The sequence below is a fragment of the Drosophila arizonae genome, chromosome 3 (genome assembly GCF_054131065.1).
Source record: "Drosophila arizonae isolate 15081-1271.41 chromosome 3, UAZ_ARI_1.0, whole genome shotgun sequence".
In the NCBI taxonomy this organism is placed as follows: Eukaryota; Metazoa; Arthropoda; class Insecta; order Diptera; family Drosophilidae; genus Drosophila; species Drosophila arizonae.
Window position 1 is genome coordinate 29,228,628 of NC_142923.1, and position 26,346 is coordinate 29,254,973.

At 37.7% G+C, this 26,346-nt stretch overlaps 3 protein-coding genes across 13 annotated transcripts in view; 1 reads left to right on the plus strand and 2 right to left on the minus strand.

Moving 5' to 3' along the window:
* Lar (tyrosine-protein phosphatase Lar) overlaps positions 1 to 21,982 on the minus strand; it is a 169,852-nt gene extending 147,870 nt beyond the window's left edge. For 6 of the 11 annotated variants that reach the window (XM_089465718.1, XM_089465721.1, XM_018003363.2 and 3 more), the window contains exon 1: positions 20,313 to 21,597. The gene's annotated coding sequence lies outside the window, so the exon portion shown is untranslated. Of the gene's footprint in view, positions 1 to 20,312; positions 21,598 to 21,855 lie in introns of those variants that run through there. The other 5 variants (XM_089465717.1, XM_089465716.1, XM_089465715.1 and 2 more) reach the window with 5 other exon arrangements.
* Positions 21,983 to 22,254: 272 nt separating this feature from the next.
* On the minus strand, positions 22,255 to 24,701 carry LOC108610967 (zinc finger protein weckle). The gene is made up of 3 exons (XM_018003368.2): positions 24,281 to 24,701; positions 22,812 to 24,220; positions 22,255 to 22,748 (listed from the first exon to the last, which is right to left on the minus strand). Exons 1-3 carry the CDS (start codon positions 24,452 to 24,454, stop codon positions 22,466 to 22,468), a joined length of 1,866 nt encoding a protein of 621 aa, XP_017858857.1. The 5' UTR covers positions 24,455 to 24,701; the 3' UTR covers positions 22,255 to 22,465.
* A 314-nt stretch (positions 24,702 to 25,015) lies between these two features.
* On the plus strand, positions 25,016 to 26,306 carry PCNA2 (Proliferating cell nuclear antigen 2). The gene is made up of 2 exons (XM_018001440.2): positions 25,016 to 25,398; positions 25,456 to 26,306. The coding sequence occupies exons 1-2, from the start codon at positions 25,291 to 25,293 to the stop codon at positions 26,113 to 26,115; spliced, it is 768 nt and encodes a 255-aa protein (XP_017856929.1). The 5' UTR covers positions 25,016 to 25,290; the 3' UTR covers positions 26,116 to 26,306.
* The last annotated feature ends 40 nt before the right edge of the window (positions 26,307 to 26,346 follow it).

Sequence of the window (26,346 nt, forward strand, 5' to 3'; positions counted from 1 at the left end):
TTGTTATAGCTTAGACTTATCATATTCGAGTATTTGGCCAAAACTGTAAGACCCGTGGGCAAGTGTATAAAAGTTGGGAAGAAAAGAAATTTAAATCTTCTGGCAGTTTATTTTCACTGTTTTTTTTTTTTTTTTTTTTTTTTTTTTCTTTTATTCATTTTTTTGTTGGGGAGGTCTGTAGCAATTTTGCTAATTGTTCAATTCATGCAGAGAGCTGCGGCAGCTGCTGCTGTCGCTTGTCTTTATTGTTGTTGTTGTTGTTGTTGTTGCTTTGCCGGCTTGTCGGTTTGCCGGTTTGTCGCTTTAGCAGCTCCTTTGGGGCATGCAATTTACGACACATGTGCACGGCCGGGCCGAGAACATGGCCAAAATGTAGAGGCAGCTCAGCTCAGTGGAGCAGCAGCTCAGAGTGTTACAGTTAATTTGTTGACAGCTTAGTTGCCCAACACTGACTGAGCGGCATGAAACGAAACGGCATGGCATGAAGGGGACGCCCAACTCCAAGCTGCACTCCTTGGGGGCTACAAGATGTCCACATACAGCAAATGTGACCAGCGCAAAGGCCGAGACAGCGCGCAATTGTAATTAGAGAGTATGGTAAATAGTTTCGGATGGGGTGGACGGACGTATGTAATGGACGTATAGAGAGATACTGGGGACGTGTGCACACAAAGTTCTTGCGGAAATTAGATGGTATTTAATGAAAATAGAGATAGGCAGAGGGCTGTTCCATGTGCTTAAATGCATAGCACATTCAAATGCAGTTTATTTTGTTTTTAATGGCAAAAGAAATGAGGTTAAAGGAGGTAGAGCAAGTGGGAGGATGCAAAATACAGAAGTGAAGAGCTGAGCTGAGAGTGTCTAGGAAATAGTTTAAGAGGCACATCAAGTATATAAATGTGTTTTCCTTCATGTTGTTCCTTAATGCTCAATCAATTTGCCAGGGCGAGCTCTGTAAACAAAATCTACATTTTTCCAAGAACTTGACGATTCCAAAATTTTGCAATGCGAATCATTTTAGACGTGAAAAAAACGTTTATTATTTATTTATTTTGTTGTTTTAGGTTAAAAGCCAAAACATCTTTGTAATTTTTGATAAAAATATGAACGTACAACATTGCTGATTTTAATATCAAATTTTTAAATTTACATAAAATATGATATACTTTGGATCCAATTGAAATGAAGGACATGTAAAAAAGTATTGACAGAGCTATGGGAGCTCTGGGAAACTAGAATGTTTCCAGTGCATTCGTTTTTAAAGCATTTTACAATGAGCACACTCTCATGTTCATCTTAACTATATTACATTTCATGCTTCAATTCTTGTGCATTTCATTCTCTATCAGCATTGCTCTATCAATTCCTTAGATCCTAACAAGTACCTTCATTATTATGATAGCCGCTTTTCTCTCTCTACTTGTCACTTCACTCCAATTTTACACGTTGTCCTGCCAACTCACCCATGGATGCCCTTAGGCCTTCTACATACACACACGCACACATCAGTAGGGATGGAAGCAACCACATTTTTTTAAAGTTGGATTTGATTATCAATTGTCCAGCAGAGAAGAAACTTAAAACTCATCGCTAGCCAAACGAGGGCAGAACGAAACACCCACATATATATATATATATATATATATATATATATATTATTGATATTTCCCCCAATTCGTTTCGTTATAAATACAATTTGGATTTCAATTTTCAATTGCTGCTGCTTCTGCAGCGAGGATGTCAAATTTCAACGAGGACGACAACGTCGACAACTAATTGGGTTTCAGGGCTCGTCAAGGATAGCAAAAGGCAAAAAAAAAAAAAATAAAAGCGATTGTAAGGAACAATATTTTGCCAGCAGGTGGAGAAATGTGTAAAAGAAAAAGATTAAATTTCCTTGTTACCGACTTACGGCTGAGCACAAAATGAGAAAAAACGACAAAAGTGAAAATAAATATTGAATTATTGATATACAATACATATTTAATATATATATACATATATGAAAAAATGTGTGCACACACACGCGTGGAGTTTGAGTTGACAAAGTTGTATTTACTTATCAAAGGGTTTTCCTTTTCTTCGACGCGAACTCATTTGAAATGCAGCTGACAATTTGCGTTCAGCAGCTAAAAAACATACATTTTTCATAAAAGCCGCTCAAAATGCGTTGACGTATTTAAAACAGCTGACAAACACACAGGCAGCAGCTTTATGCTTTTCTATGCGCCTCACAGCGCTCTGACTTTATTCCTTAAGCCTGAGAGGAGTGTTCTAGAATTGTGTTTCTCATTGACACAACTCACTTTTTGTTTTCTCAATTTGTGTTTTTGAATAATATCAATAATAATTTTTGGGATTAGTTTTACAAATCCGGATGGTTTGATCAAATATGGATTTGAGAAAGTTGCAGCATCCATGTGTAGAGCTTATTAAAAGTAGTTCGCATACTCCTAAAAACAGGCGCCTGGTTACATAGAGTTAAAAAAAAAAACTCTTCTTTTTCTAAAATTGTATTGACATTTATTAAAAGTACTCGAATATTTATTATTGTCTTAAATTTTTTTTCAAAGCCTAATTTAATTTTTATTACTATTGAACTATATTTTAGAAAATAAATTAAATATTATTATTATATATTACATTAAAATATGAAGCGTATTATTTTCCGTATTTAATGCTCTCTCACGCGATTTTTTGTTCTTTGTCACCCCAACAAAACAGATCTAAAACTTTTTCGAATTCGCAGCGAATTTGTATGCTGGAACAGTCGTGTACTGTATTTAATTCTCTTACTTTCTGCGCTTCGCTCAGCTTATTGTCAGCGCAAATATTTGTTTGTTTGTCTTTTGACGTAAGACTCAGCCACCCAACCACATCACAGAGATATATGGCCCCGCAGATACACAGTGAGAACGGCCCGACCAACCGCTAGGCTGCTCAGCAGGAAGCAGGAAGGCGGTCAGGTGGGCGGGGCGGGGCGAGGCTTATTTCGTTTAACGGGAATGCTGCGTTGGGACCAGGCGCTGGCAATATTTTGCATGTTTGCATACAAAATATCATATTTGCTGAGATTGTTTCATTAAAAAAAAGCGTAGAAAACGGAAGGTGGTGCAGATGGTACAGGTGGTGCTGCCTAGAGCTAAGCAGCAATTACCTTTAGGCATGCCAGTACGTGTTAAGCTTTAGCACCTACACTCCCACACACACGCACACCACATGCGTGGACCATAAAATGGTCATATTACCAAAAAAGAAGAAAGCACAACAAAAATAGAGAGAAATAGAGAGGGAAGAAACGCAGAGAAAATTGGTTTTTCCACGCACCATGCCAACAGAAATAATATAATATCTGCGAGCAGGCGAGGCGAGCCGAGCCAAAACCACTTGAGTGCCTACTGAGAGGAAACTAGTTGTGCATGCCAAACAGGTGGACGGCTGTCGTAGCCATAAAATGTACTCGCAGCGCATGTACAACGCATGTATTGCAAATACATAAAGCCTAAAAGCAGCCAAAAGAGTTTTTCGGTATCAAATGAAATCTCCAGATAAAAAAAACTTGCTGGCAAAATTGTTGCAATACATAAACTTTCTTCGCCTCGGCGTATATATGAAATAAGCAGCATCATTTGATAAGTTTTTGCATGCTTCTACATCTACAGATTACTTTGAAGATATTTCAGAGATATTGATTTATGTAAAATTGTATTTACATCAAATATATATCAAATGATTTTTTCAACATGATTTTTGCAAACTTATTGTAAGATGCCGAGGCTAAAATTCCTCAAATACTTAAGCTTGAAATCCTTTTTTGAAATGGTAAGTTTTGTATATTTCAGCGTTGTTAGCAATATTCTCTATTTTATAATAGACAAGGAACTAATTATCTGTCAAGTAAGTAATTCCCACACAACTTTACCCTAATAATTGAATTTATAGAAATTGTAAATTATTTGTAGCGCTGTAAAATCTTTGAATTCCACTCTAAAATTGGCCGAAATTACTCAGCGACATTCATACTCTGGTATTTTCACGATTTATCTTCAGTTGAATAAAAAGCTTTTGCTTTCAACTTTTCACCTTTTGACACGAAACATGAAATAACGCTAGAACATCACAAATAGAGATTTAAAGCATTCTGTCTGCCTTTCTCTTTCTGTCTATCGCTTCATCTCTTCTGCGACCCCCACTGCCCATAAAAATGGAATAAACATTAACTTTCCATTTCAGTCAAGCTGTCACCAGCCCAAATGTCCAAAAGCAACCCCCTTCTTCCCCATCCCCTTCTTCACCATTCACTATTCATGTGCTTTGCCTGCACTTTGTTGCCTTTTCTCTCTTTCCGGCTCGAACACACACACACACACACACCCACACCCACACACACACCTGCTATCAGGCACACCAACACACACATACCTACGCCACAGAGTTACTCAATTATTTCGTTGACATTAAGCACATAAAGATACAAATAGATGACACCCAGCTACAACAACAACAATAACAATAACAACAGCTACAACAACACAAAAAAGGGACCACAACGAGTTCTTATAATGGTCAGCCCCTCCTCCCGCCTCCAGCCCTCCAACTCCTGTCCTGTGCCGTGGGCCAGACAGCGATTTGTCTGCATCTACCTTTTTTGCCTAGGCCAAAAGGACGCCCGTCTTTATCGCAGATTAAGTGCGACATCGTCATCTAACGTCCATGTCCTTCCATGGCTCTCCTCGCCAGGACCTTCCCTATGGCATGCGCTAGTTATAGCAAGTATTGTGCTGAAATGTGCTTACAGCACATTAATTTCTTGCACCTGGCATTAAGATAATTGCCGGCCTTTGTTTAGAGATACAAGATACAAGATAATCGACTGAGCCCAAACAAAAAAATGAATTAACTAAAAGGGAATGAAAGCGGAAATCGAAGCGAAACGAAAAGAAAAGAAAGACGCGTGCTGCTCCTTAACAGATCTACGGAATAATAAATGTATATATAAATATATTTCTAAATACATCTTAAAGCAATGGTAGAGATTTATATTGAAATGAAATCAAAAGTATATTATTAAAAGTCTTATAAAACAAGACAATTATTCTATTATTTATTTTATGAAATTTGTGACTTACTTTTGATTTCAAAAATATCTGAAAAATTTCTCTATATTCTGCAAGACTACTTCGAAATGTTTTCATTCATTCAAATATACGTTATGAATAAATAGCTAATTTTATACCAAATTATACTTCTTAGAAATTCCCTAATTTTCATCAGAAATTGTGTCCTTTGAAGAAGGGACTTTACTCCTGCAGAACGCTTTAACCAAGTCATTTTGCCACACTTAATCACATTTTAATTCCAGATTAAACCACTTCCAGGTAATATAAATCAAAATACAAAAAATAAAAACACACCGTCAACGACATAAGTGCATTGCGTACCAAATTATTGGTAGAGAGAGAAAGAGAGAGAGAAAAGCAAATTTCTGAAATTAAATCAACTTTTAATGGAATTGCGGAAGGCGGGTTGGGCCTGAAGATGGAGTAGGCGGGTAGGGGTTACGCATTCACTTTGAACTCTGCACGACTCATAAAAATCAACCACATACACACACACACACACATACGGAAGCCAATGGCAATTGCGTGTAATTTAATAACAAAATAATAGGAAGCAATGACTAAAAAATAGAGGAGTGGGCTGTGGCAGAGGCAGGGACTGGGGCAGGGGCAGGGGCAGAGGTAGAGGCGGCAAAAGCGCAACAAGGTAGAAAAACAAAAAGGCAAGAGACAGGCAACTCTCAGTGTGTGTAGTCATAAAATGTAATCATAAATTATATGCTCGGCCATTTGGCATTTCTCTGTGTGAGTGTGGATGGGTGTGTGTGTGTGCGTGTGTAAGTGTGTTAGCAAGTGCCTCGCTGAAGCAAAGTGCGTTACGGCCTTCTGGTGGGCGTGTCTGCGTTGTCAACGCTGGCAATTTCGTAATCTTTCTTCCTTCTTCTTTTTGTTGTTTTTTTTTTTTTTTTTTTCTTTCTGCACTCGGCTTGTGTTTTGAAAAATACTCGACGCCTAAAAGCCGCTTAGTAATTGCTTATGAAATATGCAAAGGTCTACGCCTTGGACCACGCAGCCCCTCCGCCTCTATCCACCCCCTTCAGTCGCTTACTCAGTGGCTCTCTGAGCCCAAAGCACGCACCCTTTTTAGCCGGAAATCTTCATTGGCTTTTGCGGTTGGGCTGCACAGTGGGCCTAGCCTAGCATGACATTGGCACTTAGCGGCTACATTAATGCCAGCGCCAAATGGCCCTACCGCCCACACACCCCTCCCCCCTCTTCCTCCTGCTCATTTCACAAACTGAGCGTGTAACGACAAATAAACTAATACAAGCGAAGCATACTTTTCAGCTGCGTATGAAGATGTAACGTTATGTCTGCCTCAGTCTTCCTCTCCCTCCCTCTCCTTCTCTATCTCTCCGCTCATACCTAACTGTTACATGAATATTTAATGCTGACATGTACGAAGTAGACTAAACATATATATACATATAAAAATGTATATGTATATATATGTAGAGAGAGACAAGCACATGTCTCTCCCCATACGCACGTATATGCGTAATAGTCGCCAGTTCCGAAAACATCTGCGTTAAACAAATGACAAGAAAAATTGCATATGCTATCTGAAGTTTCTTAGATAATTTGTTGCCTGGCATAGATGAGAGGCAGTTGGCGTGGTAACTGGGGAAACTGCGCAACAGTTTATCCCTATTCTCTCTCTCTATATCTTTTTTCTCTGCATATGTTTTATTTTATTTTCGGGAAAAAGAATTGTTTTTCTCTTATAGGAATATAATTATGTTTTATTCCCTGGAGTATGCTGCAGTAATGTATTTTGTTTCTTGTGAAATCAAATTGCATGTGAAATCGAAATCGAAATTGAAATTGTGAATTTATAATTAAAATCAATTTGCCCAAAATAAAATACAACATAATAAACCATAATAAAACGAAAAACAAATATATGTAAATTATTTATTTAACAACTGCATTCCTCTACAAAACGAATAGAACAACTATCAAATGAATTCTTCATGAAGTTTTATCGAAAGCGAAATGCAAATAATTTCATCAATTCGCATTTCAAATTGATTTCGCAGATATTTCAAGTGAATTTATAAAAATAGCTGTGGTTTCTGCGAGTAGAACAAAAGCAGATTACAACGTAGGTTTTACTAATTGAAAAGCTTAATGAAGTAAATAATCTACAAAAACAAATGTTGTTGAAGAGAATTACATAAGTCTCTTTAGATTTGTTATGTAACTTGCTGGCTATACGCGTCGTATGCAATGAGCTCAACTAAAAATCAATTCCAAGGATTCTTAAATAACCAACTTGATAGTCGTCAGTCAATAAGCCGTTGTAGGAACAATCTCGTAATACATATCAAATGTGAACAGACGTCAGCTGTAATCCCTTGACACTCTATTATGAGCCGCATACGCCCCCGCCCTTAAAACTGCAAAACCTTAATGTTCAAATCATTTAAACGTGCAACCCCCAAAGAACCCCCAGCCAACAGCCAACAGCCAACAGATAACTCAGCGGGAAACAAGCGGCCCTCATCATCTGTATCGCTGCGAAAACAACAAAACAATTTAACGCTTTAATGATAATGATGTATGAACAACTAAAGACAGCAAACAAATGTTGTTGTTGTTGTTGTTGCTGCTGTTATTGTTGTAGAAGGGGACTGGGCATGGGGCTCGGGTTGTTTGGCAGGCCCATCAACAATGGCCAACGCTTAACAAGCTAATGTGCTTTTAATGGTCCCCATGTCCAGCTGATTATATCATATGGCTGAAAGAACGATGCGGTCGCGGGCAAGTTTACGAAACGGGGGCAGGGGGTCTAAGGCAGGGCCCAAGTAAAATACACAAATAATTAAAATTAATTATCTTGCAATTAGTTTACGATTTACTCATTAGACGCAACGCGCGCGCAGGCCCGCAAAAGTATGCAATGTACACAGACACACACACACACACATACACATACACATATGACCCACAACTCAACCCAATTACGATCAAGCTAATTAACGCAATGATGAAGTTAGGAGTCGGTCGTGTATATGACAATATAATTATGATATTATTGCGTCTAGCATTTCAATTGAGTTGTTTGCTTGATTTATGTGCAATTGCACAAAGCAAATACACACACCCACACACACTCACACACCTCTATATATGCATGTCTGTGCACAGAGGGGAGCAATTTGTCATTTATTACACATACGCCGTGTGGACTTTGACATTTAAACAGCGTGTAGTTTTAGGAAGCTGGCGTACATTTTATTGACACTTAACACACTCAACATATTTCGAGTTAGAGCCTCTCCCTCCTTCCCAAATGCCTACCGTTGCCTAGGCTATGCCAGATGAAAGCGTGGGCTTCATTGCTAAATTCGAGTTTCAAATTTCCTAATTTTTAAATTACACTTTCTAAAAAGAACCCAATATTAAATAACATTTTTAAGGCTTTTTTAAGTTAATAAAAAGAAAATTAAAAAAAAAAAAAAGAAAATTAAAAAAAAAAAAAAAGAAATTTAATAAAAAACATTCAGATATTTTAAACAAATTTGTTTATTAATGTGTATAAGCAATTTATAATATATGTACAGTTCTTTATATTTATCTGTGTACAATTTGTTTTTATTTATATTTTTATGAACTAGCTTCAAAATCATATTCATTTGTGTTTTATTAGTCGCCAGTTGCAAGTCTGGGACGTGGAATTTTTTGAAACGCCGTCAGTTATTATGCAATGGTTATGTAGCCTATTTATATATCACACTGCGCTCTTTGGAATTCCCCCATTGACAAGAGGAAACGTGAGATATTTATGAATTTCAACATTTCTTATGTACCAAGAAGCATCAGCATTGAGTTCACTGGAACTCCTATCATTCGGCTATCTAAAATGAGTCCCCAAAATTAGCTTATTGTTAACATTATAACAGATCGCACATAAAAAAATATTTAAAAAATTGTTCTATATTAATTCTTTCCATTACTATAAACATTTTGTCTATGTATATACATATCTTCTTTTTTTATTTTACTTTGATTTATATTTTTTATGAACAAATTACATTCTTATAATATTATTTTTTGAAGTTACTATTTACCTTTCCTCAAGATAATTATATCTATTTAAACTTTCTTATTTGTTTGTACACTAGATTAATCAGTAGCCACCATTTTCTTCCTTAAAAATTGTTTAAAAAATTAGATACATCCGTAACCTTCGCAGCTTCGCCTTGTGTCCCGTTTCTGTGAGAATGTTGCCAGGCAAAGTACTTAGCTGACTGCTTATTATTAAAAGCCAGCTTAAGTGGCAGAGTCAAGCTAATTGAATTAACTTTTCAACCCCGTTGCGTGGTGCGTGAAAAGGCTAAAATAATATATAGAGCGAAAAAAAAACAAGAAAAGCAACAACAACAACAACAGTATTTAGCAAAATGCTAAACAAGTTGCGCCAATGTTGATAAAGTGCCGACAACTCAAAAAGATTTACAATATATATATATATATATATATATATATATATATATATATTTTGTTTTTTTTTTTTTTGCCCAGACTTTAAGCATATAAACCTTAAAAAGATAAACAACAACAGCAAAGTTGGGGATGAAAAGTTTCGGCAAGCAAGAACTTTGCAAGTTTACACTTTATATTTAATGAACTATTGGATATTTGAATAACAAAATCATTTTCACTGAAGAAAAAAAAAATCAATTGGTTTAATCGACAGATCAGAGATAAAAGACACCAATTAAATTTAACATAATAATTAGATTCTTAAAAAACTCAAGGTTTTTTGTTTACCCTTAAATGCAGATGGAAAATATAATTTCTCTATTATTGATTTCTGCTCCTCTTTTGCCTCTCATAACATTCGATCCTTTGAGCCAAGCCCAGTGCGAAGGAGCTTTGCAATTCATGCTGAAATTCATCCATAATCCAGCCCATCGGCTTGGCTCTATTGATAGTAATAAGGTTTCTCTAAAAGTTCGCGTTTTCGAGCGATTTAACTTAAGTACTGGCCAAGCGTCTGACGGTGTGCGGAATGCCGAGTGTTGTGTAGCGCTCAAAATGGGTTTTTAGTCGCCCCAACGCACCTCCTTCTCCTGCCAGCCACGAGTGCTCTGCTGCTGTGTATCATATTATGCCGTCCTGGCTATCGGTCTACGCGCTATGCCTCGTTAAGTGCATTCTGAATTTTTAATGCGGCGCCTGCACAAAGCGCTATAAAAGAGCTCGCGAGCGAGAGGGAGAGACAGAGGGAGAGAGGGACGGAGAAGTAAGCTGTTTTTTCGCTAACCAGTGTTGTGAGGTGACTAGGAGTATAGCGACTTAACGGGACAAAGTCTGATTAATTCGCTTAATGAAAAAACGCAGAACACAATTTAGGCATTTGACGAGCAGAGCAGCTGCTGCTGCGCAAACAGAAATAATCAACACAAATTGTGTAAAAGTTATTCTCCTGCTCGCACCCTCTCAAACCCTGCGCAATTAATTTTTAATCTTTGCTAAGCGTAGCAACAAATTGCGAACTAGCCGGGCAAACCAAAGCGTGCAAATCCTCTGGCATATGTTCCACACCCACATATTTATCTTAATTTTATGTTGGTTAGTTGTTTTTTTTTTCACTCTCTTTTAGCCTATAAAAATGTTTAAAAAAAGGGGTAACATAAACTTGTGCCCAGTAGACGAGGGCAGACGGACCATGATCGACTAAACAATTAGTTGAAGGAAAGGAATTTTCTGTTCGATAGATCTTGGGTATTATTATTTAATTAAGGAAGAGTTTCAAAAGCCGATTTTAAAAGTACCTAAAACACGGATGATACAAAATCAAAATATATTTCTGAATTATTACATTATAACTTTATTATCCAGATTTTAAAATGATAAAAAATATAGAGGGCATAAAAAATCACAATTTAAATAAAAGAATTATTTTATTCACTACAGATTTAAGTATTATCATTCAGATCTATAACAAGCATATTCCTGCTCACAGGGTATTTAAGTAGTCGTTCGATTTAGGCTTTTCTAGCTCCTGTTGCTATTATTTCTGCACTTGTGCTTGTTGGGTTTCTTTTTCATGATTTGCAAAAGTGCCAACAGCAGTGTAAAGGATCTTAGCCCAAGCCAAGGGGATTAATAAAAGGATTACGCAGCGGAAAATGCCAGCTGCGTTGTTGGCACTGCCAATGCGGATGTGGATGCGGATGCGAATGCGAGTGCGGTTGAGGATGTGAATGCGAATGTAGATGCCACTCCTACAGCTCCTCCTGCTGCTGCTGCTGTTGGCAATTTGTAGAGCGTAGGCATGGTGTGAGGGTGAGGGCGAGGCCAATTGCTGCAGGGGCTAATTGCGTTTCGCCTTGGCAGCCGTCGGAGTCGGCTCTACGCCCGCAATCTGCCTGGCTGCAGTTTTCGGGGCCAACTCTGGCCAAACTCTGTATGCATGCTCATATATTAAAAATAATCCATTCGATATCTGTTTTAATACTTCAAATTTATAGCAGACGCTTACAGCAGCAGCAACAGCAGCAACGGCAGCAGCAACACAGCAGCATCAACAAAAAGCAACAACAGCAACAACAACAACTGGCTGTCATTTTGAAGGGCTTTTAGCTTGATATTTTATTGCTTAAAGGATGTGCTGGGCAACAGCAGTAAACAATGCGGGTCTACACAAAAGTTAAGCACAGTACGAAAACTGCTTTGAGCGCTAGCTCAAATTCTTCGAAATTTAATAGCAGTTAATCTACTTAACGATGAAATATTGAAATATTTTATATTTTAAAGGAACATTTAGAAAAAATACATATTTGTACATACATATATAAATATATATTGGGAAAAGCCCAATTCATTTAATGGATTATTTATGATTATAAAATATTAATTTTACGATAAAATATTGATATATTCAGTTATTTTATTTTATTATTAAAAATTGATGTAAATTCAAATAAAAGTAATTTGAATAGGCATTGCAGTCGAGTCTCAATAATTCGTGCCCCGCTAATTCGAAAATCGCGATAAGTCGAAAAAAGTTCGATCCTCTTGAAAGAAATTCTATCTCAATTTCGTATCTTCAAATTATTGGTTTTCTACTGTATTGTATTTATAAATCCAAATTTGTTCAAAGATGATAGTCCTCTTTCAAGAGCTCAACTTATAAGTAAAAATATAATATTATAAAAATTATTTATAATATTACAATTGTAATTTTGTGATATTATTATATGTATTAATATATTTATTGACGAGCTTTAATATTGATAACCATCAACAGATACACACATATATGTATATATAGAAAATTCTGTAAGCATTATTATACTTTACTTTTTTTTTTAAGGATGATACCTCCCTATTAATACCTTTAACATAAAATTTTCAAAGTCAAATTATATTTTCTTTTAAATTAAATTGTCTTATTGTTAATATATTTATTAGTTAATAAATTAAGCAGTGCTATTTTTCCTACTTTCTTTATTCACAAACTTCTATAACTGCCCTCGCATAAACGCGTTTTTGCCATTGTTTCTTTATATTCATTTTTTTGTATATACGCGTTTGGCCATTTTTTATACCCTGAACCCATTGAAAATGGGAAATCAGGGTATAATGGTTTTGTTGAAATGTATGTAACAGGCAGAAGGAGGCGTGGCAGACCCCACAAAGTATATATATTCTTGATCAGGGCGACGAGCTGAGTCGATTTAGCCCTGTCCGTCTGTCTGTCTGTCCGTCTGTCCGTCTGTCCGTCTGTCCGTATGTTTGAACGCGTCGATTTCCGAAGATATAAGAGCTAGAGACTTGAATTTTTTTTTTAAATGACCGTATATACAGCGCGGACGTCGAGTTTGCTTTTAAAATTCGATAAATCATCCCGTTATGTTTTTATCGAGTAAAAACATTCAAGTTCAAATCAGATGCCTCTATAGCTAATTGTGAATGATTTTTCTTTTTTCAAATTTCTCAAATATTCAATATAATATGTAGATCATATGCTGAAAGTTTCATTAAATTCCGTTCAGTCAAAAATTAATAAAAAATAATCAAATATTTGGCCAATTAACAAACGCACGTGCAGCAGCTACAACAAAAACATTCGTTGAATCACATCAGCTGTTAGTTTCGTTTAGTTTTGGTAGATGGCGCTGCAGCAGTGAATCTATTTGAGTTTTGCCAGCGCCGCCAGCAGGAGTGGGGTGGCCTAGTGTGTTAGGTGCATGACGCTCGATCAAGAAGTCGCGGTTCGAATCCCGATCGGTGCAACACTGATGTTTTTTTTTTTAATTGTTTCAAAATATTTTTATATTTTCATAAATACGTTTTCTATTTAATTTATATTTTTAAATACACCGAAATTGAAATTTTAACTATACTTTATGTGCGTTTTTAATAGTTTGGTTATTCTAGCAGATTCTTAGAATCACATCAGCAGTTAGTTTCATTTAGTTTTGGTAGATGGCGCTGCAGCAGTGAATCTATTTGAGTTTTGCCAGCGCCGCCAGCAGGAGTGGGGTGGCCTAGTGTGTTAGGTGCATGACGCTCGATCAAGAAGTCGCGGTTCGAATCCCGATCGGTGCAACACTGATGTTTTTTTTTTTAATTGTTTCAAAATATTTTTATATTTTCATAAATACGTTTTCTATTTAATTTATATTTTTAAATACACCGAAATTGAAATTTTAACTATACTTTATGTGCGTTTTTAATAGTTTGGTTATTCTAGCAGATTCTTAGAATCACATCAGCAGTTAGTTTCATTTAGTTTTGGTAGATGGCGCTGCAGCAGTGAATCTATTTGAGTTTTGCCAGCGCCACTAGCAGGAGTGAGGTGGCCTAGTGTGTTAGCAGCATGACGCTCGATCGAGGAGTCGCGGTTCGAATCCCGATCGATGCAACTGATGTTAATTTTTTTTTAATTATTTCAAAATATTTTTATATTTTATTAAATGAGTTTGGTATTTTATTTATATTTTTAAATACATCGAAATTGAAATTTCAGCCATACTAAATGAGCATTTTTATTTGTTGGGTTCAGGGTAGTATCTAGTCGAGCACTCTCGACTAGAGTTTTCTTACTTGTTTTAATAATAACATTTGTCTTCGGCTGCGGTTTTTTATGGGCCTGGGCGCTGATTTGCTTACAATTGACATAACGTTGGGGGATCATATGAGTTATGTTGTTATATAGCTCGTCGAGGGCCTTGGCACGAGCTGAGCTCGACATCGTTTACTTCCAGATAAGCCCCACTCAATCAGCATAAAAATATGCTATGCGCAATTCAAGCGAGCAGGGAGCGAGGGCGTATACGTGTAGCGGTATCTGTCTAAGCCAGATCCAAAGCAGCTACCGTTAATCAGAAACTGCAACAGCAACAACAACAAAAACACCAGACAAAAGTAGCAACAGAAAATTCTAAATAGCGACTTGCCAGCACACGCACGCATTTAATTAAAGTAAAAGCTTTGGTTTTTTCTCTATCCCCCCATTTCTCTATTTATACTCCCGCACTAAATGTATATATATATATAAAAAAAAAAAAAAAATTCAAGCAAACATGAAAAAAATGCAGGAGAATTGTGGCCGTCAAGGGATCTGTCTGTCCGCTGCAGTTGCAAGGATAATAACGCGCAATTTATATGCGTGCCATTTTTTAAGCAACCAAAGCCTCGGCGTCGCCTCCCAGTGGTTGCATGTGGCATTTTGGCTAAGACGCATTCGACTCATTAGTTAACGGTCCATGCAGCTCGGCTCAGAGGATGACATAAAAGAGGGGAATGAGTGAAAACTGCAGCGGGGTTGTATGAAATGTACCCACACAGTTAGGGGTTGTTTTTCCTCTTGAAAGGAGCTCAGGCACATCAGGGGATATAAAGAGGACTTTCGTTTTATTTAGGGTTCAAGTATTGACTAAATTCTTTTATAGCACACTGGGGAGTCTAGTATAAGATGCAAGAATCATTTTATAAGACTAATGTCAAGGAAGTAGCCTGTGCTACATTTATAAGTTATCTACTTATAAGCTACTGAGGTATAACACTACATACATGGCATACCATAACATAACATAACATACATACAAACTGTTAACTATACCGACAGCTTTAACAACTCACTTAGGAGCTCGAAAAACTGTTATACAAGTATTGTACTTTTATAAAGGTAACTGTTATTTTAAGGACAGTTTGGTCCCTCGAATGACCAAATATTCAGCAAATCAAGCAGTCATACGAAAAGACTGGCATACAACTTTAGCTAATGGAACCACCCGAGAAGCCACAAATTCCACTGAAATGTAACTGAAGTAGAATCAAAAAATTTCAAGGTGTTTTCATTAATTACTTACTTTTATACTGTTCAAATATTGAATAAAGTCAATATTCTAGCGCTAGAAACTATTATATATTAGCACAAAATAATATAGCTTACTTAGCCCTGAACCTATTGCAAACAGAAAATCAGTGTATTAAGAACTTAAGTCAAGTGCACGGCATTGGTGAGGGTGTTAGAACTTGGTGAATAGGACAGTATTCTGTATTATTTGGACACTAAACTGTACTTTAGTAAATGAAACAACTGTTATAAGCTCAAAAAGTTTCGCATTCAACGGAAGGGACTTCCGCTCTAACAGTTAGAATATAACAGTTTATTTTCTTATAGAAATCAAAATGAGGCTGTGCTTCATTTCTAGTCTATGCTACAGTACATTTTCACATTCGTTTTGGTCTAGCTATATTACAGTTTGTATAGTAGCTGGGACAGTTTAAAAATGCACAGATTTCTTATATGCTTTGCGCTTTAACACCCTTTACAACTGTTATACAAAAGCTTATAGTGGGAAGAAGCTTTTAGACCTAAATAAGCTACTTATGGAAAACTCTACATAGACTAAAAATCTGCAGAAAAGCTTTCAAATATTTGTGCCTCACAAAACATAGAATTTCTTTGACATAAATATAAGTAGAATTATAGCTGAGTTAGAGCTAAGGAATATTAAACGTATTATTATAGATTCAGAGTTTTTATTAAATTTTACAACTATCTTAAAGGAAATTGCTACGTAGGTTGGTGGCTGCCCAAGACTCTGCAGACACCCTAATTGGCTGGCGGCTGACCTAAAATATGAAAACTGTTCTTCAAACTGTTCTTCTTCCTGATCCCAACTAGTAAGGTTGGATTGATCTCCTCGGTTTCAGCAGTTGACGATTAAAGACCCCACCCACTACACCCTCTTGCGGTTTTTCTCTTTGACCGAAGTTTTTTGGTTTTTTATTTATATTTATTTTGATACATATAAATATATATATGGACAAGTGTGTCGAATGTGTCATTCGTACGTTTCTTAAGTAAAAAAAACAAATGCCATCAAATTTTTTTTTTATTTTGAAGAATAGCGAATCTTCTAGCAACTAATAAGCTCTTAATATGTGCTAAACATGATTTTTGAAAAGTGTTCGTTTTCAAGATAATAAAAAACCAAGAGGTTCGCGCGCTAAAAAGAACATAAGTCGCTTTTTAAATGAAGAGGTCAGTCTCAGATTTTAGCGAAGCCTTAAGAGATAATTCATTACAAATAATTTCAAATTATTAGGAATTGGCACATCTTAACAATGTTTTTTATTTAATTCAAAAATATTGAGTAGTTTACGACGAGCCGAATGCGACATTTTTTCCACCATACTTGTTTTGTTGTTTTATTTTTTTTTTTTTACTTTTTATGAAATTATACGTGAATAAAAGTATTAGAAATGATTTTCAATATATTCAATTAGTAAATTTAATAAAAAAGAAAAATTCAAAGTATTATTTTATTATTACTATGTAATAATATATTACTAGTAATGATGTACATATTTAATGCACAAAATTCACACAGAAATCAAATTGAATGGAACAGTAAAATAGAATTCTCCTTTAAATGCTGTATAAGCCTTATTTTATGTATTTTTAACACCCGACATTTATCTATAGTCCCCAATGAATTTTCTATAAATATTTAAAAACTTTGTGACCTCTATATTTTTATATTATATATTATTATGATATCGATTGGAAATTATAATTCAAATAATGAAGAATATATTACTATCTATTTTTTTTTATATCAATTAAATATTTGAATTCAAATAATTGCAGTATTAGTAGTTAAACACTAAAAGCTATTTCATAAATGAATGGCTTCTTTGATTTCCCTAATCTGTTTTAGTGCAAGCATTAACATTTGTTTTCAACAACGGCTCGACAGCACTTCAAGAATTGAAAGCAAAACAACTAAGAAAGAGACAGCGAGCGAGGAAGCGAGATAGAGAATGTCTAAGCCTGCCAAAAGTTGGCCAAGGCTTATCAATATGATGTGCCTTAAGTATGCGAATGCCAATGCGAATGCGTATGTCGGGTGGCTTATTTAGGGGCTTAAGCGTGGGCACTGGTAAAAGGCCAACTAAGCCAAACGATTGAAAGACTTTGATAACAAAATGGACAACTCTGTTGACCAAGTTAAGAGCGCGTGGGATTTGCCAAAGGCCTTCCGAAAACACAATATGGAACAAAAACTACACACTATGGAAAAGAAGTCTACGATGATGGATGGACAAGACTTTTCGATATCGATAAGGCAAACAGTGACAAATGAGAGTAGATAGATCCAATTAAATAAGCAAAATAAAATATCGCGCTAAATCTGCGTTTAAATTAAGATTAATTAAACCAAGTACATGATAAAGGTATAAGATAAAAATGTTAAGGATAATCTATTTATAACTTCTTTTCAGTCTAAGTTCTGTACTCAGGGTGAAAAAAAGAAAGATTTCGATTTCGAGGGATTAAAGAAATTGATGGCATTGATGAGTTATGATAATGAGTTAAATGATGACGAATAGAAATAGATGGCATGAAAATTGTGCTATAAAGTTCAATGTTGAAATTAGATAGATAGCTTGGATAGTCCCAATTCGTGAATTAGATGGCTGGGTTATGAATAAACACGAGATTTGCATTGTGAAATCTTAACTTTGAGTAAGTAAGCAGGTTATGATAATAATAATAACAAGAACAGCAATACTAGTAATAATAATGTAACAATACGTCAACAATTTATATGGCCACAAATTTCAAAAACCAAACGGTGCTTGCTAAACTCTAATTTCAGAAGTATCTCTCGTCATTGGTTTCACTCCTTATATACCATGATAACAGAGTAGTTGGAAAACAAGTGTTTCATCAATATTTAAAAAATATAAACATTGATAGCTATTAAATTCCTAATATATTTTTAAAACCATCTTATTATTTATTTAATAATTAAAGAAATCAATGTGCTTCAATTTTTTAATTTTCATATCAGCTCATCCAACATTATAACAGGAAACGTGAGAGTTAACTCTTAGTAAATTACAATGTATATTAAATAATAGTTATTTCCACTATATATAAAAAAGCTCTCTATTTTAAATAAAATATATTTCAAATAATAACTTTTGAATAACAAGTCTACTCGTTCCTTAATACTCTTGCCCCGATTATTGCCTTCGATAACGTCAAACCTTTAGTTATTTAGATATCAAATACCAGGTATACTCTCTTAGATCTACCCGTTCGTAACAAATATGAAATATAAATAGATATAAGCTTGTAAGTAAAAAGTAAATACTGCATTTCATATACAAAGTCTTTCTTATAGAATGTTTTAGCATGAGTCTTATTGTTTCCTAATGTAATATTAAATATACTTATATAATTAACTAACAAAATGCACTTTATGCTTTTACCAACTGTCCCGATAATAGCATTTGACAGCGTGAATCTATTTATCTCGATATAAATCAAATTGCATAAACATGCTTTCATAGATTTTCATTTCCTTTTCATAATCAATGGGATGCCGTGCCGAAACCCCTCGTCGCTTTATCATAGCTCAGTTTAATTTCCCAACTGCCTTGACATACTTATTTATAAATTAAATAGGTCCCATTCCCCCACAAGAGTTAAAATAGACATTGAGGACGACGCGCCCGCGCCCGCTCTCGCTCCCGCCCGCCGTGCCACAGTCAAAGAATGCAGGAGCTGACCCTAGTCAAGAAAACCCGATTGCAGCCCTTGATCCGTGTTTCCTTGTTTCCGGCAGGACGAACAACAAAATGCATCCATATGTGAGAGCCAAATCAAACTCAATTTCAAAAATTGCCAAAAATGCGAACTAATTAAAGTGCAGAGCAACCCCCCGAGCACTCCGCCATTGTTCCCTTATTCCCCTCAACCCTCACCCACACCTCTCACCCCTTACCATTCACACAGCAAATGAAAAGTAATTTTTCGCAAAGGGAGGAAATGAGCAGGAGAAATGCTCGCAGAGCTTATTGATTCCGGTTTCGATTAGAGGCGGAAAGCAGCACAGAGGAGCAAGGAGCGGAGCAAGGATTACTGCTTAGGCTCGGAACGAAGCAATTTCAATAAGGAAATTCTTAGTTTTGACAGCCGCCCAACTAATGAGACAGCTAAAAGAAAGGGCATGCAAAATTTTAATTTAAAAAATAAAAACGAAGAAAACAAACAAAGGGCGCTAACAAAACGCTCTTAAAAACTTTGCCAGCTGATAAAAAATAGTTGAAGGCGACAGTTTAGTTTGCTAGAGTTTTTTCCCAGCTGGGTGAAGGGGCAGCGCTCGAGCTTGGCGGGGTGGGTGGGGGCAATTAACTAGCCGCACATTAAATGATAACAAAAAGGGGCGGTGTATGGGGCGTGTAGGTGCTGTTGCTGTACGTGCAATAAAGTTTGGACAAAAGAAGACAACAACAAAAACAAAAACGTAGTACCGAAGGGCATCGCAATTTGGGTCAAGCCAAAAGGATAATGCGGTTCGCGTCTAGCAGAAGATAAACAACAAGAGAGAGAGAACAACGAATGCGTAATACCCTGCAATAGCAAACTAGCTGCAGTCACTATCAGACATTAACTCAGTGACTCTCAAACTATATTATGCAGCAAACTATATTATGCAACATGATCTAAAGAGACCTGTAATGGAAGAGTGGCTGTAAAACTTTAAAAGTCAGTGCCCCTCAAACAGTGACTCCTCTCAAATTGCAGTTACGCTCAAACATAATTTAAACGATCTCAAATAGTTTAAAATGCTTGTAAAGTTCGAATTTACTTCAATCAGCTGCAGGTAAATCTTAATGCTAATCTTATCTTTAATTTGTTTTTCTTACCGGCATAGATTAACTCCACTTCCAAGTATGTTTAATGTTATGAAATTTCAGCATTAACGCCTTTTAATGGGCATGGTCAATGTATATCTTATCAGTTTCCAATTGGAGCACTTTGCAAAACAGGAAAACAATATACCGTTATTTCACTTTTGGAACTGTGCATAAAACACACGCACACACACACACAAACACGCGTATACATATATACATATATATATATATAGAGCAAGTACCGATAAGTCACAAAACTTTGCTTGTTGCTGCTGCTTCTGCTGCAGTTTTTGGTTATTGTGGTTAACGGTCTGTGGGCGAGTGGGGTGGGGGGATTAACAGTGCAACATAGGACAGAGTCCAATTAGAATGCGCTGTTGCTTCAACTTTCCGACTGACGCGCGCTGTTGAATTGTTGTTGGTGTTGTTGTTGTTATTATTATTATTGTTTTTGTTGTTGTTACCAAAACATATAAACTGGCTAGTGTTCAGGCCCGCCTACGCAGTCGCTGGACCCGTTCGGCGACAACAGCAACAACAGCCGCAGCCGCGGCAGCAGCAACGCCAACAACAACAACAGTTAGGCAACACATGTTAGGCTGCGCTGCTGACGCTGACGCCGGCGTTGACTGAGCATAGCAATATAATTGTTTAAATTCACAATTAGAGTCGAAAATTACGAGCGAATCGATTTTTTTTTCAGAAACAGAAACACATGCACACACAAGCACACTCACTATCCCAAACACATACACGCGCGTGTGTGTGTGCGTAAAAACAAGTGAAAAACGCCGACTTCGACGGTTGAGGCAGTGATCTATATAACGCTGTTTAGACAAACGCTGCACGTTTGTTTTAACGTTTGTCACTTACAGTTATTGGATACTAACTTGCCCACTGGAATTTGCGTTAAATATTTCGCACTTTTCACACAATTGCGCTTTGCGTACAGCGCGACGCGTTTTGTTTTTTCTTTCGTTTTTACGCTTATGTTGATTTAACAGTAACTCAACTCGAAATGGCACTGTTAAAGCACTCAAATGGTCACGTTAACTTCGAAGACCAGGGCTGCAGCATTAAGCAGCTGCTACCAAAAAAATTGTTTAAATAAATCTAGTCGTTCTATTATTTACTTTTTTATTTGTTTATATGCAGTTGATAAAATTTCATTAAATTCGTTTGCTCCAACAGCTACTTTCTTTCTTAGTCGACAGTGCGGCTTTTCGTTTGACTATGCATTAGATTTGATTTTGATTTCATGTATGTAAATATTGAATTAAATGTATTTTAATAACTTCATTTATGAATTGTAGGCAATTCTATTTTATTTACGTTCTGTTTGTTGAATTTTGAAATTGCCTGTCTTTAAGTTAAAGCTTTTTAAGCCACTTTGTTTTCATTGGCGAGAAATCGATTTTTTTTTTATTTTCCGCTCACTGCACAAAAACCGTTTTTAATTTTATTTTTTTATTGTATTTTAAGTGCGTTAGTTAACGCATTTTAATGAACTCTGTCATGCGATTAAGTGCAGCATTTAATTTGCTTTAATTACACTTGTATTCTCGCGTTGCTTTTAGTCTATTACAAATTTTAAACAAACTCTCAGCCGTTGCAGTCACGAGGAAGCGCACGCTGTCAACTGAACTAAATTCCTTTATAAAGGATATTGCCCAAATGGCTATGCCCCTAAAATATATATGTAAAATCTTCTCATACACGCGCACTCACACACATGCACAGATGGGGTGGCTGTGCGCCCGCCTTTTGAAGTGGACATGCGCAGAGAGTTAGCTAGATTCAAATAAGCGCGCCCAATTGGAAATACCAGTGCATATATTCTAGTTGGAGAGTTGGTGCTGTTGGTGGAATTGCGATAGCTAAATACCCAACTGGAATCCAAACTCTGGAATTTTAATTCTAGTTGCTAGCTGGTCAAGATTAAAGTATGCTGTTTTTAAGATAATAATTAGAGTTTCATTCTATGATCTCAACAGTTTTCTTCATAGCGGTAGCTTCTTGGATAACATTTGCACTATTGCACTTAGTGTTGGATTCTAATTGGAAAGCATTTACTTGGCATTTGCCACGTCTACGCGTGAAGTAGAACGCTGGGCGGGATTCGCAGCCTGCGCTAGTTGACGTCTATGGCTTGATTCTGTATTCTAATACGAAAAGATCTGACTGGATTCCGGCTGTTCCACTGGCAAAATGCTGGCACTGCCATCGCTGGCCAGGATTAACTGCTGCTGCTCGGGCTTCATGATGTGGCTGTAAATGCTCTCTATGGCGGGTATGACAGATGTGCAGGCGGAGCTCGCTGCCACAGCAGCTACGAGATTGGCTGCTTCTCCGACTGCTGCGGCTGCCTTCTTTGGCTTCTTGCCGAAGGCAAAGTTCCCGCTCTGCTTGGTGGCCACCGGCGATAGATTGTCCTTGTTCTTGGTGCTGTAGTTAAAGAGAAAAGTATATATAGAGTGGAAGCCTAGCCAATTCCTTAGCTGCACTCACAAAGCTTTAAGCGCCTCCAGTTTGGGTATGTTTCGATTGTAGGTTTTGCCTCCGCCCGCCGCCTCCTGCGCAGCCAGCTCCTCGGGATGCGACTTCTTCTTGTGCGTGCGATAGTTGGAGCCGTTGGCGAACGTCCGCTCGCAGAAGTCGCAGGAGTAGGGCTTCAGCCCCGAGTGCAGGATGAGATGATTCTTGAGCGCCTTCGCGCGCTTGAACTCCCTGCCGCAGTAGTCACATTTGTGCTGCATCTGGTCCGAGTGGACCAGCCGATGGCGATTGAGCGTGGGCCGGGAGTTCAGCTGCATGCCGCACTCCGGGCAGATGTACTTGTGCGGATCGTGCGTCTCCTTGTGGTGCTTCAGCCGGCTCATGCTCTTGAAGCACTTCTTGCACACGTCGCACTCGAAGGGCGCGTAGTCCGTGTGGCTGAGCAGATGCTCCTTCAGGGCGTGCAGCGAGTGCACCGCGATTCCGCACTGCTCACAGATCACCGGACGTGGGCGCTGCTCCTCCTGGTGGGCGTACTGCGCATGCGATTGGGCTGAGGCGTTCGTTGTGAACTGCTTGCTGCAGATGGGGCAGGGAAAACGCTTCCTCTGGGGCATGGGCAGGTGCTGTTGCTGGTGCCTCTGCAGCTGGTAACGGGAACGGAAGCTCTTCTGGCACTGCTCGCAGTACAGTTTATCGGCTGGCGGATCTGCCGCTGCCACTTCCGCTTCCGCTCCAGCTGCTTCTGCCCCTGCTTGGCTATGATCCTGCCGCATGTGCCGCAGCAGCGTCTGGGGAAGTGCATAAATGCGCGGGCATTCGCTGCATGAAAAGGATTTCCCTCTCCTCGCTTTGACTTCTTTGGGCTGGATGGGGCAGGGGTTGGTGTCCAATGAGTTCAAGCTGTCTGCCTCAGCGCAGAGATTCAACAGATTATCCTCCTCCTTTTTCTGTTCATCAGGTTGCTCCTCATTATCAGCAATTGAAGCTGCGTCTGCTTCTATTTCTCCTTCGTCTTCTACCCCATGCTCCTCTTCTTCCTCCTCCTCCTCATGCTCATCATCTTCTACTGCTTCTGCTGCCGCTGGAACTTCTACCTCATCAATCTTGCTGTCCACTTTCTGTCCGCTTGGCGTGAGCGGGTTTTCCAACTCCAGCGCCACTTCATCTAGCTCATTTAGCTTGGGCTTCTCCTCCACGTAGTGCACCTCAGTTACCGTACGCAACTCCTGATCCGCCTCCTCCTGCAGTCCAAATCGTCGACGCAGCTCCTGTATATTGACAGCTTCCTTTGGCCTGCTCTGCAATATACAGTAGAGCTTCTGCACGCGCGTGATGCGATCCGAGAAGTTCACCAACGAGGTGACCAGCGACAGGCACTCTCTGCAGATCGTTTCTGGCAGCTCCTCTCCACGAGTCATCTACAAATATATTTATTTTATATATATTTATGGAACCTGATTCAGCAAACAGCCACTCACATTGACCCAGAAGTATTTGCCGATAGCCGTGGCCAATGCCATGTCGCTGACGGCATCATTAGCTGCACTCAGCCTTTGTTCACTCTTTAAAAACACATTTATATTTCCTTGGAGGTCCTCCTTGGCGCACAGGCGACACCAAAGCAACCAATCATTCGATTCTGTGACAGACATTTGCACAACTTTATTAATTATAAGACTACATTAGCGGACATTTGATGACTTTATTAACATATTAAAATAATTATAATCAATTTTGTAATTCGCAAATTGCCAGCAAAATATGTTTTTGCGAGTGTTGTTTTTAACAGCTGTTGCAGCAAACTTCGCTTGTCTAATGTGGCGGCTGTCGATAGGAAAATCGACTGGTGAATTGTTGAAAAACTAACAAAACTGCAAAACCGAAACATTTTATTTGTACGCATGATTTTAAAATTAAATTTATGGATATATCTTTTACTTAAGTTTTTTTTTGTGATTATTATTTATTTAAATATTCCGTCTATCACGTTAACATTTCTAGCATAGACGGAAGTGGATGTCGATATACAAAACATAGAGTCGATATACATGCAATAACGCTAAGTCTATTTCATATTTCTTATTTTATATGGGATATAATAATAATCATTACAGACTTATTTTCATTTGTAGCAAAGATTGTTCTCATTTCATTCAGTATATAACCGTTTTATTCAATCAGATCCTTCACATTCTTGAAACATAGAAAGAGGCGGCAGTCGATAACTTTTACAATCGCCTTTCGAAGTTGTTGACAAATAAATAGACAATTAAAAGAATATATATAGAATGAATTACTAATTTACTGATTTTTTTCCTTGAAGGAAAAAAACTTAAACAAGTGGCTTTTATTTGTTTAAATACAAATTTCGCTAACATTCATTGAACAACTATAATTTTTACAGGGCATTTCATAGCCCACATGAAGAAGCATTTCCTATTTGTATCTATTATATGGACTTTGAATTTCATCACGAAAAGCTGTAAACATGTTTGAGGCACGGCTCTCCAGCACTTTAACATTAAAGAAGATTGTAGATGCGCTCAGGGATATACTGAACCAGAGCACATTGGACTGCAGCGATATGGGAATACAGGTGAGTCGCGGCCTTTGAAAAGGTAAACAATTACAGAATTACAGAATTATCTTTCAGTTGCAAGCCATGGACAATTCGCACGTCTCTCTGGTTTGCCTGTGCCTGCGCAGTGATTACTTTGAGAAGTATAAATGCAGTCGGAACGTTTCCCTTGGGCTGGATCTCAAATCTCTGACGAAGGTGCTGAAGTGCGCCAATGGAGATGATGCAGTCACCATCAAGGCTGCGGACAAGGCGGACAAAATCGAGCTCAGTTTCGAGTCGGTGGGCAAGGAGCGCACGGCCGACTACGAGCTGCGCCTGCTCAATCTGGACCAGGAGCACCTGGCCATACCTGAAACAGAGTACAGCTGCGTTATCCACATGCCAGCCGCAGAGTTCGCCCGGATCTGCCGCGACTTGGCCGTGTTTAGCGAGTCGGTGGTCATCGCCTGCTCCAAGAACGGCATCAAGTTCTCTGCTAACGGTGAGATGGGATCTGCGAACATAAAGCTAAGCGAGACTAGCAAAGGAGAGGTTACCTTACAGGTAGATGAGCCCGTAACACTCTCGTTTGCCGGTCGATATTTGAACACGTTCACACGTGCCACGCCCCTGGCGGAAAAAGTGAAGATCGGCATGGCAGCCGATGTTCCGTTACTTGTGGAATACCCTATCGAAGATTATGGCTATATACGCTATTATTTAGCGCCCAAAGTAGACGATCCAGACAGTTGAGTGCAATAAACAAGAAAATGTGCAATAATTTTTTCATTTATACATAAATGTATGTATATATATTATGTTTTTTTGTACTGTATATCAATTTTAATTTTTGTTATGTATAGTTCAAATGTAATTAGTCGTATAGTCTTTTTTGTGCACTGCTGTAATAAATTGGATTTTTTCCTCTTTTAGTTAGCTTTTAATTAATTTAGAATTTTTATTTTACATATTTGAATCACGAAA

Coding starts and splice junctions, on each gene's coding strand:
- LOC108610967 (XM_018003368.2), bottom strand. CDS start 24,454: ATGTCTGTCACAGAATCGAATGATTGGTTGCTTTGGTGTCGCCTGTGC. Junction 24,221..24,280: donor GCAAATACTTCTGGGTCAAT/GTGAGTGGCTGT, acceptor ATATATTTGTAG/ATGACTCGTGGAGAGGAGCT. Junction 22,749..22,811: donor CTGGAGGCGCTTAAAGCTTT/GTGAGTGCAGCT, acceptor CTTTAACTACAG/CACCAAGAACAAGGACAATC.
- PCNA2 (XM_018001440.2), top strand. CDS start 25,291: ATGTTTGAGGCACGGCTCTCCAGCACTTTAACATTAAAGAAGATTGTA. Junction 25,399..25,455: donor GCAGCGATATGGGAATACAG/GTGAGTCGCGGC, acceptor ATTATCTTTCAG/TTGCAAGCCATGGACAATTC.